Raw genomic sequence first — 21,433 nt, forward strand, 5'->3', positions numbered from 1 at the left:
TCAGGTACACATGGGGTGATGCTCTTTTAATCACAGTAGTGTACCTATGTTAATACAGTGAAAATAATTATTGATAGTATAATGTAAATGGACAGATAAAAAATCTGTTCACCAAGTGGTGGCAGGGGAAAAACAAAACACACACACACACACACACACACACACACACACACACACACACACACACAATGATTTTAGAAAAGTCACCTAGAACCCCAGGTCAATGGAGACTGTCCTCTCAGCCCATCTGGTAAGCCTCCCCCGATCCAGGATTCTGGGTGACTTTTCTGAACTGTAACCTTTCCCGAAACTTCTGCTGTCCTTTTCCTTCATGCCTCTTCCTTCCCCTTCAACTCTTCCACCAGAAGCAGCCACAGGCTCCGAAAGCTTGTAAACGTTAGACCCATTTTGTGTGCGTGTTCCCCTGCCACTGCTTGGTGAGTAAATTTTTTTATCTGTCCATTTACATTATAATGTTAATACAGTGTTTCAATGGCAAATCAGTTTAAAATTTAGAACAAATACGTATTATCCAGCAGTAATGTCAGCTTATCTGTTCTATCCTCTGCTTCTGAAAATGGCTTCTAGTTGCGATAAGATTATGTTGTTCTGAACAGTGGAAAACCAGATTACATTAAAGGAGAAATAAGTTTTACGTGATGTTTAGCACCAAAATAAAATACTATAGGCTAAATGCATAATGACACTTGCATTGCAGTAAATAGAGACTCCTGTAAATTTAGTCCGGATTATGTATAAAATATATTCCAATCTCAGTGCTGTACGATACATGGTACAATACAGTCAATTATTGGAATGAATCATTCACTTTGCAATGAAAAGTGTACTGTTTTTTAACTTCCTGACATGCTGCAACTGCTTGCTAGACCAACACACAATTTTAATCTGCCAAGAAGTTTCATTTTCTGTTGTTTACACACACTTTTACATGACCAGCATTTTATTTATGCCATGTCGTTACAGTACATTAACATTCTAATACTGCTTAACATGTTTATGGGCCTCACTCAATAAATTGCTAATACATTTCTGTTGCACTGTAACAATTTCTATTATTCACTATCCTCCATTATTTAACTTTACACATACACTTTCCTTAATACTGTATAATCGCAACAACAAAGTCTTTGATCATAACAATACTGTTAAGTGGATGGCTGCAGTGATGTTATTGCAAATGTCATCCTCTGCTGCTTCTCAGAAACAATGCAAATTTTTAACTTAAATTTTTATCATGGGTATAATCAGTAACCTAATGTTACAGCTTATCAGAATACTGCCACAAAATATCACAAAGCAAAACCAATAAAATGGAATATGTAACAAAGATACTACTGGCACTATGGTATTAAATCTTGAAATGAGGTTTACTAAAGTCACAGAAGTATGACCAGTTACTGATGTAGCCTATTTACACACTATAATAATGATGACAGGCCTTTGCTGAAATGTTTTATCCAAAAATAATGGTATTTACTGTAGTCCCTTTTCATATTCAGCTACAATCAATAATGAGCCACAAAAACAAATAACAGAAACTGGTATTCGGAATCTAACGTGCTCATTCTCACAGCCTGCGATTCACTAGAATGCAGGAATAAAAATTACTGCTGAAGTAGACAGCATATGCAATATCTTTGGCTTTCAAATTAACTAACTGCTTCACAAAACACAGCAAGAGAATTATACCAAAGGGACATGGTCTCCTGCATTTCGAGACCCCATGATTACCAGTCATGTATTTTTTGAGTAAAATTTTACAGTTTCATTGATGTTTTTAATCTCATTTAGAGATAGTTACTTGCAATGAAACTTTTTTCAATTTGAAAACATGAGGACAGATCTACTGCATTAATTATTGGACACTCCTTGCACCACAATGGTATAACGAGTACGAAAGACAGCCGGATTTCTTTGGTATTATCATAAACATAATCACTGAAAAGGAGACAGGCAAAATAATTCACACACACTTACCCTATAAACTTACTACACAACAAAGTCTTGAATATCAGCAGCAGAAAAAAATATCAAAACTTACTCTCTGGGTGTAAAATATTTTGGACTGGTGACAAATATCTGGCAGACCCGAGAGGAGAAACAAGAGACTTTGGTCTCAGAAAATAAGGTTAAGCTGCATGTGAAAGTAGTTTTTTTATACAAGTAACATCTGTGTGCAGATAAGATAAAGTATATAATCAAAAGTCATGTCAGTGCACCAGAAGTACTGTCATCGTGGGGCCATAGTTTCGCTGAAAATGGATATTTTACATAATATTTTCGTACAATTGATTTGGAATCACAGAACTGTTCAATAAATCTGTACTTACACAAGTAGTCTTGAATCTAATCATACTGGCAGTATTCAATTACTCAAACATTCATGTTTTGCAATTAATTACAATCTAACTACCCCACTGTCACAAGGAAATGTCATACAAATAATACTGACAAATAATATACGTAGTGGAATAAATGGTACTTTCATTAACATATCTGGTATGAGCTGTGGTCACTATTTTTTTTAGTCTACCTTAAAGCTGAGAGAGTGCTGATATTTCCCAAAAAATATATTCCTCTACACAAAAGTAAGAAAAGATTTTCAAAAAGGGAAGATCTGCTTTTTTTCTTAAATTTTTGAGGAATATCGAAGGCACATTATATAGGAACTTCTAACAAATAAAAACAATGCTGCTGTTGCCAGTTTTCATTCTAAAAATCTCCCAAAGGCACACACATTCAGAGAAGTCATTCTGATGACTATTTACTTATTTCATTCAAGCTCCAGGCAATATTTTAAATTACAGTTTCCACATACTTTAAGTTTGTAAGTACAAATTCTCCTGCAATAGCACTTTTCATCTGTATACAGAAAGTGAAACAGGAGTAATGCCAGTAACAGCAGTAAAATAGCCTGTATCATAGTGTGCACTTTTAGTTTCATAACAGTTCTCAAGGCACAAATTGAAAACTTAACCTGATTGCAGTATCACTTTAAAAAATTGTTGTATGCGAAGATTGTGCTATGTAGCTTCAGTACTACTACATTCATACTATCAATACTGTAACCGTTCGTAACTTCCCCAAGTGTAAGTACAGCCTGAACAGACGCAAATGCATCAATCAAAATTATATACTCATCACTACAGAAATAGTAGCCGCATGATTTTATTAAATATTTTTCATATTCCAGTTGTAATAATATGAAGGAGGCACTGTGACACACACAGACACAGGAGAGAGAGAGAGAGAGAGAGAGAGAGAGAGAGAGAGAGAGAGAGAGAGAGAGAGAGAGAGAGAGAGAGCATTATTACTAAGAATTATTTAACTCTATAGCAACAGGAAAAAAAATATTGACTGCAACTTTTTATTTTACAACTCTCATATATCTCCAAAATACAACAGCAAATACACAGATAAGAAACTGTAGCCACAATCTCTTATGTTTCATCTTATATGAACTGAGAATCTTGTGTTGAGCAACAGCAATTTCCAAATATGCCACCACAGGTAAACACTGAAAACGAACAAAATAAAACCATTCTGCAGACATTCAACACTTTACTCAATGGAATGGTTTTTTTTTTTTTTTTGTTTTTTTTACAGATTCTGTTGAATATAAATGTTTTACAGTGTAAAGTGAAAAAGAAAATATACAGGCTTCCTAATTATTTGATATACAATGAAAAACCTGAAAAGAAACATTTCACTGTCACAGAATTAACCATGTTTGAATAGTACAAAAACAATGCTGAGCAAACTGCCTTCATGAGGTACTTCGTAATACTCCTTCTAAAACAAAGGAGTACTAAATGCCCAAAGCCAACTTCATATGTGAACACACGCAGACACAGAGAGAGGAGAAAAGTCCTAACTTTTTTTTTTCTATACACATACCTCCATTAACACAATGCAGGTAAGCATGAACGTCACTACACAGTTCTTGTATATAAGCGTACCACATACCAATTGAAATACTTCAAAAATATGGAGCTCTATTGTCTGTACACAAAACAATGTGTCAACATTTTCGAAGTGTTTGATTCAACATTCGCTGTAAATGAAAGCAAGATCCAGTAAAAATCTCCATCAGTGTGAAGGGCACACACTGCAATTGGCACAAAAGTGGAAGCAATCAGCAAAATTATGGCAAAGATCACCAACTGAATGACGTACACCTTTTTTTGCAAAAGAGTAACACTATCATGCAAAAGTTTTGACTCCAAGTTTTTATGCAAGAATGTTAATACACAAACAACATTCAGCTTCCTAAACCATTTTGTGAGTGAATGACTACAGGAGGACAGAACAGATCTTTCTTTATACAGTTTCAGACTTTCACTTTTACTTTACAGCCATTCTGCAAAACAGCTGGAGAAACACAAAGTACGTAGTAAAGGAAGGTAAAACAAAGGATGTGTCTCAAATTCTACCAGAATTGGTCATGAAATTGTCAACAAATATCAAATGACACAAATTAGCTATTAAATTGAGGCATGAATGATTATTGATCAGTTCAAACTTTCTCGTTAATTAAGCCTACACACAGCTGCATTGTTTAAGAGAAAGTTTAAAATGGGGAGGAAATGCAGAACTTGGTTGCTATATGTCACGACACATCAAGAACCTGAACACATGCTTTTGTCGCTGTATGACTGAAGAAACAGTATTTATAATTAAAGACAAGGCCATCAAAAACTGGAAATTACTTCCTGCATGGAGTAAGTTTTTTATTAGTATTATTGTCTGTCAGTAGCAACGTACTACTAGAAAAATTTCCATAGTGATTCTTTAGTGTGAGCAAAGTTACTGATGCAGCTTACTTTTGAAATCCAATGTGACAGAATCTCCCTTGAAGTAAGATAGACAAACACTAACTACAGGTTTCAGGTAAAGAAATTGAGCAGCAGAACGAGAAAAAAGTAGCACATATTTGACTGACTATAAAAGGTGGAAATATTACTCCTTAATTTCTATGAATTATTGTGAACATAACTGGAAGATACAAACTATCAAAATACTGAAAAATGAAGTACAAGAGCAATCAACTCCACAGCTTGAGTTAACAGATCATAATGTGATGTAAAAGATTTCATAAGATATGTGGTGTATCAGAGAATCACAATTAAAATTATGAACACAAGAAAGTCACACTGCACAATAACCCTGACAGAAAAGCTTCTCCTGTCTTTTTTTAGGCTAGTCTACAAAAGCATGTCACTTAAAAAAATTAGTTGTCCAGCTAGTCAAGATGAGAGCTGCAGTGGTATCACTACTTATTTGGATTTTTCCGAATTTTATGTGAATGAAGTCTCCAGTATATATTCTGACAATAGTGAAAAACCTAGTGGCAAGCTGCTGTCACACTGTTTAATACGTTCCATAATACCCCTGAAAACTGTGATACGTCGCCTTTGGAATGTAGACTTCCAGTTTTATTGAAGTATCTACAGACAAGCTGGAGTTTGAAATTGGATTACGACATTTCATTCCATCAGAAAGTAATCTTTTGGCATAGTTACAAATCAGTAAACTACAAAAAAAATTTCTTACTACATGACAGCTGCGCCTGAAAAATTTATGCAATTTTTTTCACTAATGATATAAGAAAAACATTCTGCAAAAAATAATTTCAAAGTTTTTGACATCTGATATTTGTAAAATTTCAGGGTTCCAGAAAGGCAATTATATTCACATTCACAGTTAGCTGAAAATATATTATACACATCAAAAAGTAATACATTGTAAAAATGCAGTACGAGTCAAATAGTTTTCACAATTATGAAGGCATCTGTCTGAAAACTAGCTATGGTTTTCTGTTAGCCCATTGCCCACAGCAAAATACAGAAAAGTTGCAACACATGTAATGCACAATGTTTTAGAATATCTAGTTCACTACAGCTTCAGAAATTCAATAATAGTGATGCTGGTGCAAAATTTCTTATGTGGACCTCTGTTACAGACACATGTGAGGTCCTATTACATGCACAAATAACTTAGTCCAGGAACTACTAGGAAACAAAATTCTTAGAGTGAACTGGTGATTCTGTGAAAAGATGACGTACTGTGCATTGCTTTTGTGAAACAGTAGTTCTAACAAACTAATGTATTTATTCTTCCGATTTTGGTGAAATATTGGTGTTGTTAGAAACTAATTTTGATAATTGTATGTCCACAGATTTTATGTTCCATATTTATAACTAATAAATAATTAACTATTATGACTCCCACTGCACTGAGTGTTTTTATTTTATGTTCACTTACTGAAATATAAGATGTTATGAATCATTTTCCTTAACATATCAGCCAACAGTCTGCAGAAAATCACAGCTCATATAGAAATAAATAAATAAAGTAATGGTGAATAACTTAATCATAATATGATACATTGGAGGATGACACATGGAGTATTCACTCATATCCCACCTCCCACCTACTTTTAATGGAAGGAAACTGACTTCAATAAGCCATTCTGTAACAGTCATATTATGGTATATTCCACTTTATATGTATCGGTACAGCCAAAATTAAAATTAATTTTTAAATAAAAAATGAGTACAATTAAAATATATCTACTTTTTTCATACACAAAGGAGTAACTGTCGAAGTGCCTTACATCGAAAGCTTCTGAGAAGGAAAACAACAATCTACAGCACACACCAGATTCACATCTTACTATACATATTTTGTGCACCATTCTGTATCAGTAATACATAACACAAAAAATAATAAATAAAAGGAATAGAATGCCTTTGAAACATTGTTCAATTAACACAACATATATTTTACAGTGTTATTCAGGACCATGCATTTACAATTTCAATTGCCTACCAACAGAGAACGCCAATTTATTAACAAATCTTTAAAAAAGGAGACAAGATTTTTTCATAAATTTTATATTAAAGGTAGTGTTTGTACACAACAAAATGAAAATAATCAATATATCAAATTAACCTGTCACTCACTCGCCATGTCCCCTTACTTATTGCCGTAATCCACAAAATACTCCAATATAAAATGCTAACAAATATGAGTAACGAGTGTTATACCAAAACTGTTTCACAATCTGATTAGCAAAACCGGGAGTAACAACACTGTTACCCTTGTTTATCTGCAGCAGTCTCTCTCTCACAAAAACATTTTCCAGTCAACAGATACACTTCAAACTGCTAAACACTATTGAAAAAATAGTTTTAGTCCACACTTCTTGAGTATTTCAAAACAGTTTCCAAGCATACATATTCCGGTACAGCCTCCAGCATGTAAGCATACACGTCAAAAATAGAAACTAAAAATTTATGAAACCAGGCAATATAAAGCCGCATACTGCCAGGCCGGAAAACTATCTGGCGTGCTTTTTCTTACATTTGGACTGTCTATAAAATAGTGTAGTCCTTGCACTGTAATAAAAAAAATCCCAGCATGCTAGACATAGATATATAATGGAGCACGTTTATGTGGAGGCAGTTGCATTATTTCCAACATCACAGACACTGGGGACAACTGTGCACTGGACTCCCTCACAAGCCCTCCCTTTTTATCATTTTGAACATTTTATATAAAAAAGTACTTCACAGACATGTCTTGACACTAGCGGTGGAAGAACGATGCTGATGAGCTTCAAAATGGGCATATGGACTCTGCACTGTAGCAATGGCTCTCACCCATATTATTGCTCCTCTTCCTTTGCAGTTATGGCTATTAAGTTCCACTGTCAATAGCACTTCACAGAAAGCTGAAACAATTTTAATTAAATTGTTATGTTACTCAAATATATTTTACCTTTTGAATACAACATGCACAAATGACAATCAAATTCACATAATTTAGCACTTCGGCTTTCACATTCAAATGTACCTGGGCATGGCTCAGGTGACTAACTCAGCACCGAAACTATTTATCCCATACACTTCATAGGAAAGTGATTTAATGATGGAAGAAACTGTTCTAAGATAATGATGGCAATAAATATGCTTGTTCTATACTATGAAGCTAGGATTTTTAATTAGAGGAATAACTGTCATATAACCTAGTGTTGCACCAATTAACATGCCTCACTGCATACTAAGGTACTTCATATTGTTTCACAGAAATTAAATGCCTACGAAACTGCAAATTGTTAAAATGTGTGTGTGTGTGTGTGTGTGTGTGTGTGTGTGTGTGTGTGTGTGTGTGTGTGTGTGCTGCCGCTGCTTTGTGAGTAAACTTTTTATCTATCCAATTAAATAATACATTATTATTTGGAAGCAATAATTCTTTTACTTTGGGGAAGAAGTTGTCACATATACCACATCAGATTTACACTTCAATTCTGCCTCAGATAAACTATGTTTTCTTGCTACGTGAAATACTTTAGCAATTACGTAAACATGAAAACAAATAATTATATTTAAATAAACATATCAAAATTTTATAATGTTTTAAAATCTAACTAACACTATAAAATAATGTCTCCTACCCTACACAAATAGTTGGGAAAATTTATGACTGAATTTTTAACAGCTATGAAAATACCTCTAAGATTTACAATGAAAAATGTGGGGTGCATGTGACATAATAGTTACGAGGTCAACTATTCATTCAATTACACACTGTGTACGCCCTACACTTTCTCTAATAAATCTCTGAAGTATGTTCACAGTTATTAAAAATTTAGAATCATGAATTTTCAGAACTATACCTATGGGGTTATGAATCTGTATGTGGGTACTGAGAAATTATTTCACACTTTCCAACAAAATGAGCTCTTGCAGATTTCAGTATAAACATGCAGACATTACACATAATTGTGGAAGAGAAACAACATTACTCTAAGGAAATTGAGCTGTTTTGTGAGTGCCACTACAGTCACCACACTAAATTCACACTTGCAAAAAGGTCAGCAAACACATGTTGCTTTAGGAAAAATTCATTTTGTAATGAATACCAGCACAATCTTTGCTTTCTGCTTTTGTGATGACAATATCTTAGTAGACACACACTCATCCACATTTAATTTAACTTAGATATTGTCATGGTTGTCTTCATTATTTCTAAGCTGTGAAATTGTTGAAAGACTCAGAAAAGCAACAGTTCATGCATAACGAACTTATAGAAAAAGGGGTAGTACCAAACAGAGAGCACTCTTAAAATAACTACACAGCAGGGAGATAATCAAGAATACATGTAAAACAAATGAATTACTGGGATACTCTCACATTTGTTGGTTTATAGTCTTGCAGCATACTCTTGGTAATCTGTCTCTGAAAGCACTTAGTTGAAACAATAAGCAATACAGAAGATTGTGAATGGCGTGTAGGTTTCAGATAATGTGACACAGAATTTAACAGATAGTAATCTTCCAAATCTACATAATGAGTTTGGTTTATGATGATATTTACCCAATTTGTTTCTCTCATGCCATTCTGCTAGAACTTGTCCTGGAATAGGAACAGATTATTTGTAGCAGCCACTGCAATTATGTTTTCCGAAGGGTGCCATGCTGTATGCAATATTTTTTTATTGAAGTCCAAGCAGTCAACAGTGATTTCATCCTTCTTCCGTTTACCTCCTGTGCATACCTGTTGAACATATAGAATGCAATTCTATAAACCTGCAGATATCTATAATATTTAAGGGAGCATTTCTTCCTGGTTACTTAAAAAATACGTTTGTGGTGAAACTAAAATGATCATTTTTACTTTTAACTGAAAGTGTAATTAAATGGAGTAGTTTGTAACACGTCAACACTTTACTACCAAAATATACCAAAGGGACCAAAAGCGATTCACAGAAAAAGCACTTTGTTCCGTTTCAACCCCAACATATTTCAATTTGTTACATAAAACTACATACCAGTACACATTTTATGGGAAAAAATTACACAAAATGCAAGAACAACTCTAAAAATCTATTTTTCATTGTTTAGCAGCCACATACATACATTTTGTGAGCAAAAGTATCCGGACACCTAGCTAAAAATGACTTACAAGTTCGTGGCACCCTCCATCGGTAATGCTGGAATTCTATATGGTGTTGGCCCACCCTTAGCCTTGATGACAGCTTCCACTCCCACAACCATACGTTCAATCAGATGCTGGAAGGTTTCTTGGGGAATGGCAGCCCATTCTTCACAGAGTGCTGCACTGAGGAGAGGTGTCTATGTCAGTCGGTGAGGCCTGGCACGAAGTTGGAGTTCCAAAACACCACACAGGTGTTCTATAGGAATCAGGTAAGAGCTCTGTGCAGGCCAGTCCATTACAGGGATGTTATTGCCATGAAACCACTCCGCCAAAGGCCATGCTTATGAACAGGTGCTAGATTGTGTCGAAAGATGCAATCGCCATCCCCTAATTGCTCTTCAACGGTGGGAAGCAAGAAGGTGGAAGGCCTGTGCTGTGAGCGCCATGCAAAACAACAAGAGGTGCAAGTCTCCCCTCCAATGAAAAACACGACACCATAACACCACCACCTCCGAATTTTACTGTTGACACTACACTCTGCCAGAAGATGTTCACCTGGATTTGCCATACCCACACCCTGCCATTGTATCGCCACTGTGTACCGTGATTCGCCACATTGTGTACTGTGATTCGTCACTCAACACAACATTTTTCCACTGTTCAATCATCCAATGTTTACGCTCTTTACACCCCCCATGAACCATGGACCTTGCCGTTGGTGGGGAGGCTTGCGTGCCTCAGCGATACAGATAGCCGTACCGTAGGTGCAACCACAACGGAGGGGTATCTGTTGAGAGGCCAGACAAACGTGTGGTTCCTGAAGAGGGGCAGCAGCCTTTTCAGTAGTTGCAAGGGCAACAGTCTGGATGATTGACTGATCTGGCCTTGTAACAATAACCAAAACGGCCTTGCTGTGCTGGTACTGCGAACGGCTGAAAGCAAGGGGAAACTACAGCCGTAATTTTTCCCGAGGGCATGCAGCTTTACTGTATGTTTACATGATGATGGCGTCCTCTTGGGTAAAATATTCCGGAGGTAAAATAGTCCCCCATTCGGATCTCCGGGCGGGGACTACTCAAGAGGATGTCGTTATCAGGAGAAAGAAAACTGGCGTTCTACGGATCGGAGCGTGGAATGTCAGATCCCTTAATCGGGCAGGTAGGTTAGAAAATTTAAAAAGGGAAATGGATAGGTTGAAGTTAGATATAGTGGGAATTAGTGAAGTTCGGTGGCAGGAGGAACAAGACTTCTGGTCAGGTGACTACAGGGTTATAAACACAAAATCAAATAGGGGTAATGCAGGAGTAGGTTTAATAATGAATAGGAAAATAGGAATGCGGGTAAGCTACTACAAACAGCATAGTGAACGCATTATTGTGGCCAAGATAGATACGAAGCCCACGCCTACTACAGTAGTACAAGTTTATATGCCAACTAGCTCTGCAGATGACGAAGAAATTGAAGAAATGTATGATGAAATAAAAGAAATTATTCAGATTGTGAAGGGAGACGAAAATTTAATAGTCATGGGTGACTGGAATTCGAGTGTAGGAAAAGGGAGAGAAGGAAACATAGTAGGTGAATATGGATTGGGGGACAGAAATGAAAGAGGAAGCCGCCTGGTAGAATTTTGCACAGAGCACAACATAATCATAACTAACACTTGGTTTAAGAATCATGAAAGAAGGTTGTATACATGGAAGAACCCTGGAGATACTAAAAGGTATCAGATAGATTATATAATGGTAAGACAGAGATTTAGGAACCAGGTTTTAAATTGTAAGACATTTCCAGGGGCAGATGTGGACTCTGACCACAATCTATTGGTTATGACCTGTAGTTTAAAACTGAAGAAACTGCAAAAAGGTGGGAATTTAAGGAGATGGGACCTGGATAAACTAAAAGAACCAGAGGTAGTACAGGGATTCAGGGAGAGCATAAGGGAGCAATTGACAGGAATGGGGGAAATAAATACAGTAGAAGAAGAATGGGTAGCTTTGAGGGATGAAGTAGTGAAGGCAGCAGAGGATCAAGTAGGTAAAAAGACGAGGGCTAGTAGAAATCCTTGGGTAACAGAAGAAATATTGTATTTAATTGATGAAAGGAGAAAATATAAAAATGCAGTAAGTGAAACAGGCAAAAAGGAATACAAACGTCTCAAAAATGAGATCGACAGGAAGTGCAAAATGGCTAAGCAGGGATGGCTAGAGGACAAATGTAAGGATGTAGAGGCCTATCTCACTAGGGGTGAGATAGATACCGCCTACAGGAAAATTAAAGAGACCTTTGGAGATAAGAGAACGACTTGTATGAATATCAAGAGCTCAGATGGAAACCCAGTTCTAAGCAAAGAAGGGAAAGCAGAAAGGTGGAAGGAGTATATAGAGGGTCTATACAAGGGCGATGTACTTGAGGACAATATTATGGAAATGGAAGAGGATGTAGATGAAGATGAAATGGGAGATATGATACTGCGTGAAGAGTTTGACAGAGCACTGAAAGACCTGAGTCGAAACAAGGCCCCCGGAGTAGACAATATTCCATTGGAACTACTGACGGCCGTGGGAGAGCCAGTCCTGACAAAACTCTACCATCTGGTGAGCAAGATGTATGAAACAGGCGAAATACCCTCAGACTTCAAGAAGAATATAATAATTCCAATCCCAAAGAAAGCAGGTGTTGACAGATGTGAAAATTACCGAACTATCAGCTTAATAAGTCACAGCTGCAAAATACTAACACGAATTGTTTACAGACGAATGGAAAAACTAGTAGAAGCCAACCTCGGGGAAGATCAGTTTGGATTCCGTAGAAACACTGGAACACGTGAGGCAATACTGACCTTACGACTTATCTTAGAAGAAAGATTAAGGAAAGGCAAACCTACGTTTCTAGCATTTGTAGACTTAGAGAAAGCTTTTGACAATGTTGACTGGAATACTCTCTTTCAAATTCTAAAGGTGGCAGGGGTAAAATACAGGGAGCGAAAGGCTATTTACAATTTGTACAGAAACCAGATGGCAGTTATAAGAGTCGAGGGACATGAAAGGGAAGCAGTGGTTGGGAAGGGAGTAAGACAGGGTTGTAGCCTCTCCCCGATGTTGTTCAATCTGTACATTGAGCAAGCAGTAAAGGAAACAAAAGAAAAATTCGGAGTAGGTATTAAAATTCATGGAGAAGAAATAAAAACTTTGAGGTTCGCCGATGACATTGTAATTCTGTCAGAGACAGCAAAGGACTTGGAAGAGCAGTTGAATGGAATGGACAGTGTCTTGAAAGGAGGATATAAGATGAACATCAACAAAAGCAAAACAAGGATAATGGAATGTAGTCTAATTAAGTCGGGTGATGCTGAGGGAATTAGATTAGGAAATGAGGCACTTAAAGTAGTAAAGGAGTTTTGCTATTTGGGGAGCAAAATAACTGATGATGGTCGAAGTAGAGAGGATATAAAATGTAGGCTGGCAATGGCAAGGAAAGTGTTTCTGAAGAAGAGAAATTTGTTAACATCCAGTATAGATTTAAGTGTCAGGAAGTCATTTCTGAAAGTATTCGTATGGAGTATAGCCATGTATGGAAGTGAAACATGGACGATAAATAGTTTGGACAAGAAGAGAATAGAAGCTTTCGAAATGTGGTGCTACAGAAGAATGCTGAAGATTAGATGGGTAGATCACATAACTAATGAGGAAGTATTGAATAGGATTGGGGAGAAGAGAAGTTTGTGGCACAACTTGACCAGAAGAAGGGATCGGTTGGTAGGACATGTTCTGAGGCATCAAGGGATCACCAATTTAGTATTGGAGGGCAGCGTGGAGGGTAAAAATCGTAGAGGGAGACCAAGAGATGAATACACTAAGCAGATTCAGAAGGATGTAGGTTGCAGTAGGTACTGGGAGATGAAAAAGCTTGCACAGGATAGAGTAGCATGGAGAGCTGCATCAAACCAGTCTCAGGACTGAAGACCACAACAACAACAACACCAAGCAAGGCGTTGTTTGGCATTTACTGGCATGCTGTGTGGCTTAGCAGCCGTTAGATAACGAAATCGAAGTTTTCTCACCTCTTGCCTAACTGTTAAAGTACTTTCAGTGGATCCTGAGGCAGTTTGGAATTCCTGTGTGATGGCCTGGGTAGATGTCTGCCTATTACACATTACGACCCTCTCTTCAACTGTCAGTGGTCTGTCAGTCAACAGACGAGGTCAGGCTGTATGCTTTTGTGCTGTACGTGTCCCTTCACATTTCCACTTCACTATCACATTGGAAACAGTGGACCTAGGGTGTTTAGGAGTGTGGAAACCACACATACAAACGTATGACACAAGTGACACCCAATCACCTGACCATGTTCGAAGTCCATGAGTTATGCGGAGCACCCCATTCTGCTCTCCTATGATGTCTAACAACTACAGAGGTCACTCATATGAAGTACCTGACAGTAGATGGTAACACAATACACCTAATATGAATAACCTATGTTCTAGGGGTGTTCGGATACTTTTGATCACATAGTTTATGTATAGTCTCATGCATGTAACCTGCCACATAATCCACCATGCAAGGTGGTCTAACTGTAAAGCAACTTCAGTAAAGTTCCAGAAAAAGGAAGTTTGAAAGCCAAATGCCTTTACAGTTCCTTTAAAATCGACACTATTCTCTTCCATGTATGTCTGTAATGACTATATCACCACTATAGCATCAAGCTATAATCGATTTTTTTTTTCTCCACAACAGAACTCCAAAAGCAGAAAGTCAACAATAAAATGGCTGAAGAACAGGGTGGCCCAAGATATAGCAGTCATATCTCATTCAGCAACAGGGGAAACTGTCACACATGAATCTGAAATCAACAAGAAGTCCCAGTATACTGCAACAAGATGGACTGGATAAGCAGCTGAGGAAACCTTTCCAACATCAATATGCACTGCTTGAAACCTAAATGCAAATAGATTGACAGGGAGGGGAGTGGGGAGTTTGCAGCAAACAAAGGCTGGTAGTCTTGTTTCTACATCTGAAGGATGATGCATACTCAAATTTTGTGCCTGTCGCATAAGAGTGGTACTAGTAGCATCACTATGAACATGTAAATCCCGTTTCCTTTAAATACATGCTCTAACGGCCACGATTGTTAGTTACCTTTGAGACTGAATGTGGTGAGTTGATGTTAGCCAAGAATACCATTATTAACACCTCACTGACTTTGAATGGGATCGTGTAACAGGGCCATGAGAAGCTGTGTGTTCCTTCTGTAATATTGCAGAAAAACTTGGCAGGAATTTAGCCACTGTACACTACTGGTAGTAGCAGTTGTTACAACAATGTATGCTCACGAGACCACGCTCCACATGGCTACGCGGCACTATCGAGGAGGAAGACCACTGTGTTTGACGTACAGCTCTGGCGCATCATACTGCATCCGTAGCAGTAATTTGATCAGCAGTTGGCACTATAGTGACACAACAAACTGTTACAAATACATTACTTCAAGAACAGCTCTCAGCCAGATCCCAATGCCCTGTAGCATTCATTCCACTGACCCCAAACTACCACCATTCGAGACTTCAGTGACGACAAGTGAGAGCTCTTTGGAAGGCAGAGTGGATATTAGATTAAATTCCGTTTTCATTCCATAGATACAAAATTATATGATTCTGATCATTTGTCACGAGATTTCCAAAATAGGTGAATACATTACAGTAAACTGAAACTGGTAATATTTACAGAATAAATACAGTCAGAATGAAACATAGTTACACTCTAAATGAATTCATCATACACCAAATGCCTATCTTGAATGTTGTGTCTAAGAGCTGTCAAGACTGAAATCTAACATTTTTACTTAAGCTGGTTTGATGCTCTTTGTTAAGATACTCACCTACAGAGTAGGAGGAGTTGCCTATCAAAATGTCTTTCAAACTCTATTTAAACCATGCTTTATCTGAAACCCAAGTTTTTAATGGTCACTGGCAATTTGTTGAAAATGTCTGCTCCTGAATAATGGACTCCTTTTTGGACAAAGGTAAGTGATTTTAGGTCTTTATGTAAAAATGGTTGAAATGGCTCTAAGCACTATGGGAATTAACATCTGAGGTCACCTAACTAACCTAAGGACATCACACACATCCATGCCCGAGGCAGGATTCGAACCTGTTACCGTAGCAGCAGCACGGTTCCGGACTGAAGCGCCTAGAACCGCTCGGCCACACTGGCCGGCGGTCTTTATGTAGACTGTTCTTATTCCTACTCCTGATATTGTGTGTAGGTTGGAAAGAGATGTATTGTTTGCAACCCATTTTATTACGGAATGAAGATATACACAAACAGTGGTTAGAATATAAAGTTGCTTGAACAGGTTTCTACATGATGATCTTGAATTTGCATCACAAATGTGTTATTACATGCTTTTGCACACAGCTTTTGGGGTCCGCTTTTTCTGGTGAAAGCTAATGCCAGTGATGCCCGTGTTGGTTAGGCGACGGCCGGTTAAAGACAAGCCTGGTAGTGTGATTTCATATGGCAGCAGAAGCAATCTTGTGGTTATACCACACACCCTGACTACAAATCTGTACATCTATCTGGTAAATCGGCATGCTGTGATGCTGGTCATTAACAGCATTCCAGGTAATGTTTTCTAAAAGGATAATGATTGTTGCATAGTGCTATTGTAGCCCAACATCCTCTACAGACTGTCAACATGTTGCGTGGTCTGCTCAGTCACCAGATTGGTCTCCGATCAACCACACACAGGATATTATCAGAGGACAACTCCAGCATCATCCACGAACAGCATCAACTGTCCCTGTGTTGACCAACCAAGTGCAACAGGCATGGAACTCCATCGCACAAACTGACATCCAACACCCATACAACACAATGTGTGTATGTTTACATGCCTACATTAAACATTCTGGCAATTACATCTGTTATTACTGTATCTGCATTTCACATTTGCAATGGATTATCTCCCCCATGGACGCCGTGAACCATGGACTTTGCCGTCGGTTGGGTGGCTTATGTGGCTCAGCAATACATATAGCTGTACCATCGGTGCAACCACAATGGACGGGTATCTGTTGAGAGGCCAGACATAGGTATGGTTCCTGTAGAGGAGCAGCAATCTTTTCGGTAGTTACAGAGGCATCAATCTGGATGACTGACTGAGCTGGCCTTGTACCATCAACTAAAGGGGTCTTGCTGTGCTGGCACTGCAAACGGCTGAAAGCAAGGGGAAACTACAGCCGTAATTTTTTCCAATGGCATGCAGCTCTACTGTACGGTTAAATAATGATGATGGGCTCTTGGGTACATTATTCTCCCTTCGAATCACTGTGGGGAAGCGGTGGCTTCTCAGGAGGATGTAGTCATCAGCGGAAACAAAACCAGAATGTTAGATCCCTTACTCAAGCAGGTAGATAAGAAATTTTAAAAAGGGAAATGGATCAGTGGAATTTAGACAAAGTGGGAATCAGTGAAGTTTGGTGCCATGAGGAAGAGCACTTCTGGTCAGGTGAATATAGGGTTTACATACAAAATCAAATAGGGATAATGCAGTAGTAAGTTTAATAATGAATAAGAAAATAGGAATGAAAGTAAGCTGCTATGAACAGCACAGTGAATGCATTATTGGAGTCAAGATAGACATGAAGACCACAACCACCACAGTAGTACAAGTTTATATGTCAACTAGCTTTGTACATGATGAAGAGATTGAAGAAATTTATGACAAAAGCAAAGACATTCAAACAGTTAATGGAGACAGAAATTTAATAGTGATCAGAAACTGCAATTTAATAGTATATGAATATGGACTGGGGGAGAGGAATGAAAGAGGATGCTGCCCGGTAGAGGTTTGCACAAAACATAATTTAATCATTGCTAACACTTGACTTAAGAATCATAAAAACATAGTTATATCTGTGGAAGACATCTGGAGACACCAGAAGGTTTCAGACTTAAGGCAGACATTTAGGACTCAGTGTATAATTTAAAGACTTCTCCAGGGGCAGATGTTGACTGACTAGAATTTATTGGTAGTGAACTATAAATTTAAACTTAAGAATTTAGAAAAGGTAAAAAATTAAGGAAATGGGATCTGGATAAGTTGAAAGAATCAGAGATTGTTGAGAGTTTCATGGGGAGCATTAGGTAACATTTGGCTAGAACCGAGGAAAGGAATACAGCAGAAGACGACTGGGTAGCTTTAAGAGATTAAATAGTTAAGGCAGCAGAGGATCGAACAGGTAATCCTTGGATAAAATAAGAGACATTTAATTTAATTTAATTCATGAAAGGAGAAAATGTAAAAGTGCAGCACATTAAGTAGGCAGAAGGGAATACAAACAACTAAAAATGAGAATGAGAGCAAGTGCAAAATAGCCAAGCAGGAATGGCCAGAGGATAAATGTAAGGCTTCAGAAGCGTATTTCACTAGGGGAAGGATAGATACTGCCCACAAGAAAATTAAAGACGCCTTTGGGGGAACAGAGATGCAGCTGTATGAATATGAAAAGCTCAGATTTAAAAAAGCCAATCTTAAGCAAAACAGTGAAAATTAAGAAGTGGAAGGTGTATATAGACTGTCCATACAAGGGAGAAACTTGAAGGCAAGAAAGAGAAGTAGACATAGATGGAGAGATGGAACATATGTTACTGAGAGAAGAATTTCACAGAGCTGTGAAATATCTAAGTCAAAACAAGACCACGGGATAGACAATATTCAGTCACAACTACTGATAGCCTCGGGAGAGCCAGCTAAGACAAAACTCTTCATCTGGTGTGCAAAACGTATTAGACAGACGAAATACCCTCACACTTCAAGAAGAATGTAATAATTCCAGTTCCAAACAAAGCAGTTGCTGACAGGTGTGAAAATAACCGAACTATCTGTTTAATAAATCATGGCTGCAAAATACAAACATGAATTCTTTACAGAGAAACTGGTATCTTTACAGAGAAACTGGCAGAAGCCAACCTCGGGGAAGATCAGTTTACATTTCAGAGAAATTTATGAACACATGAGGCAATACTGACCCTATGACCCACCTTAAAAAGTTGGTTAAGGAAAGGCAAACCTGTGTTTAAAACAACAGAAAGCTTTTTGACAGTGTTAACTGGAATATTTTCTTTGAAAGTCTGAAGGTAGCAGGGATAAACTACAGGCTTCTTCAATTTGTATAGAAAACAGATGGCAGTAATAAGAGTTGAGGGGCATGAACGGGAAGCAGTGGCTCAGAAGGGAGAGAAACAGGATTGCAGCATATTCCTGATGTTATTCAATCTGTAGACTGAACAAGCAGTAAAGGAAACCAAAGTCAAATTTGGAGTAGGAATTGAAGTGCAAGTAAAAGAAACAAAAACTTCGAGGTTTGACAATGACATCGTAATTCTGTCAGAGACAGCAAAGCACTTGGAAGAGCAGTTGAACGGAACCGAGATTGCGTTGACGGGAGGACGTAAGACGAATATCAACAAAAGCACAACAAAGATAATGGAGTGCAGTCAGATTAAATCAGGGAATTAGATTAGGAAATGAGAAAGTTGTGGATGCATTTTGCTATTTGGGCAGAGCAACAAAATAACTGATGATGGCTGAAGTAGAGAGGATATAAAACGTGAACTGGCAATGCCAAGAAAAGCATTTCTGGAAGAAAAAAAAATGTTACCATCGAATACAGGCTGAAGTGTTAGGAAATCTTTTCTGAAGTACTTATTTGGAGTGCCGCCATCTATGGAAAGGAAACATGGATGACAAACAGTTTAGACAAAAGTAGTACAGAAGCTTTCAAAATGTGATGTTACAGAAGAATGTTGAAGAGTACATGGGTAGATCACGTAGCTAAGGAGGAGGTGTTGAATACAGTAAGGGACACCACTTAGGGCACAACTTGACCAAAAGCAGGAGTCTGTTGATAGGACACATTCTGAGACTTCGAGGTGTCATGAATTTAGTATTCGAGGGAAAAGTGCGCGGGGAGGGGGAGGGTAAAAATTATACCGGGAGACCGACAGATGAATAGAATAAGCATATTCAAATAATTTAGGGTGCAATAGTTATTCGGAGATGAGGCAGCTTGGACAGGATAGAGTAGCAAGGAGAGATGTACCAAACAAGTCTTTGGACTGAACACCACAACATCTTGCACATATATTAACCTGTGATCCAGCAATGTTAATTACAAGGATTGCCCTTAATTACGAGGATTGCCCACCAATTTTTTTCTTCAACAATTCTTTACTGAACATAATGAGAATTACACACACAAAAGAATAGTGTTTTATCTGTACACACTTTTTTTCCACATAATCTCCATCCCCTTCTATGGCCTTCCTCCAGTGCGAAACAAGGGCATGTATGCCCCGTCGATACCAATTCTTGTCTTGGTGGCAGAGCCAGTGCTTCACTGTGTGAAATGCCTCATCATGTCTTCCTTGAATGTCATCCTTTAATGGCCCAAAAAAATGGAAGTCCGAGGGGGTAGGTCAGATGTGACAGCCATGCATGGTCTCCCATGCAAGTGACAAATCTTCGCTGCAAATCGTGGAGCTCTGCCAAAACACCTTTTGATGGCCTTATCCTCCATGCCCAGTGACTAACTGTACTCCTGTCGACAGTAGTTGCTCCACAGACTTTGCACAAGCGTTTGTGCGTGATAAATTCAAATACGGCATGTTGCTTGCAACATACATCACCTACTGATGCCATTTTTAAGCTGTCCTACAGCTACACTATGAGCCGGAAGTGACGGAAACTTGGCGTGCTCACTCAGCAGACTTCAAATAATACATATGTAACGTTTCACATTCATAGGATTGTTTTTGGCTGAGAAAAAATGTGCATTACTTTCTGGGCAACACTCTTACTTACATATGATATATAAACAAATTTCATTACCCTACATTAATTACTTTTTGGTGTTGACTTTTTTCCCCATCAGTGTATTTTGTCTTCTGATTATTTTTGGGGGGGGGGGGGGGGGAGGAGGGGGTTATCTGGAGACAATATGAAAATGTGCCCAAGAGAGTTAACATTCACACAACAGAACATATCAGATGTAAGCTTGTCATTTGCTCCAGATGGTGGGAAATTAAATGTTTGTACCTAAGTGTGCAATCTCTCTCTCTCTCTCTCTCTCTCTCTCTCTCTCTCTCTCTCTCTCTCTAAATCATTGCACTACTCAGTGTAGTGTATTCAACACTTTAATCCCCTTCTTTGTCTCATATAAGGACTCTCAAAGACATTTCAAAACATTTCCCACAGTGATAAATTTATTGAATCATACTCTGATGCTCTTCACATGAAGTAATGCAAATTTATGCACTTCTTGGGAAATTATTTGCACTGATATTGTCGATCTTGTGGTGTAGCTACATCAATTTATGTAACTGTGAGACTGTCTGGAACATTTATCAGTCCTGCAATAAACTTTTCTTCTGTGTAGTGCTGATTCTTTATATATCAACAGCAGTCAT

The 21,433-nt window shown here is 37.9% G+C and overlaps 1 protein-coding gene across 3 annotated transcripts in view; it reads right to left on the reverse strand.

Annotated features, from left to right (window-relative positions):
• Positions 1–5,717: 5,717 nt before the first annotated feature.
• LOC126474955 (protein phosphatase PP2A 55 kDa regulatory subunit) overlaps positions 5,718–21,433 on the reverse strand; it is a 71,799-nt gene continuing 56,083 nt past the window's right edge. For all 3 annotated transcript variants that reach the window (XM_050102473.1, XM_050102474.1, XM_050102475.1), the window contains exons 10-11: positions 9,402–9,581; positions 5,718–7,756 (exon numbers count right to left, since the gene is read on the reverse strand). In XM_050102473.1, the coding sequence (XP_049958430.1) occupies positions 9,429–9,581 (153 nt within the window). In that variant the 3' untranslated portion in view covers positions 5,718–7,756; positions 9,402–9,428. The remainder of the gene's footprint in view (positions 7,757–9,401; positions 9,582–21,433) is intronic.

This window comes from Schistocerca serialis, chromosome 4 (assembly GCF_023864345.2).
Source record: "Schistocerca serialis cubense isolate TAMUIC-IGC-003099 chromosome 4, iqSchSeri2.2, whole genome shotgun sequence".
Lineage (NCBI taxonomy): Eukaryota > Metazoa > Arthropoda > Insecta > Orthoptera > Acrididae > Schistocerca > Schistocerca serialis.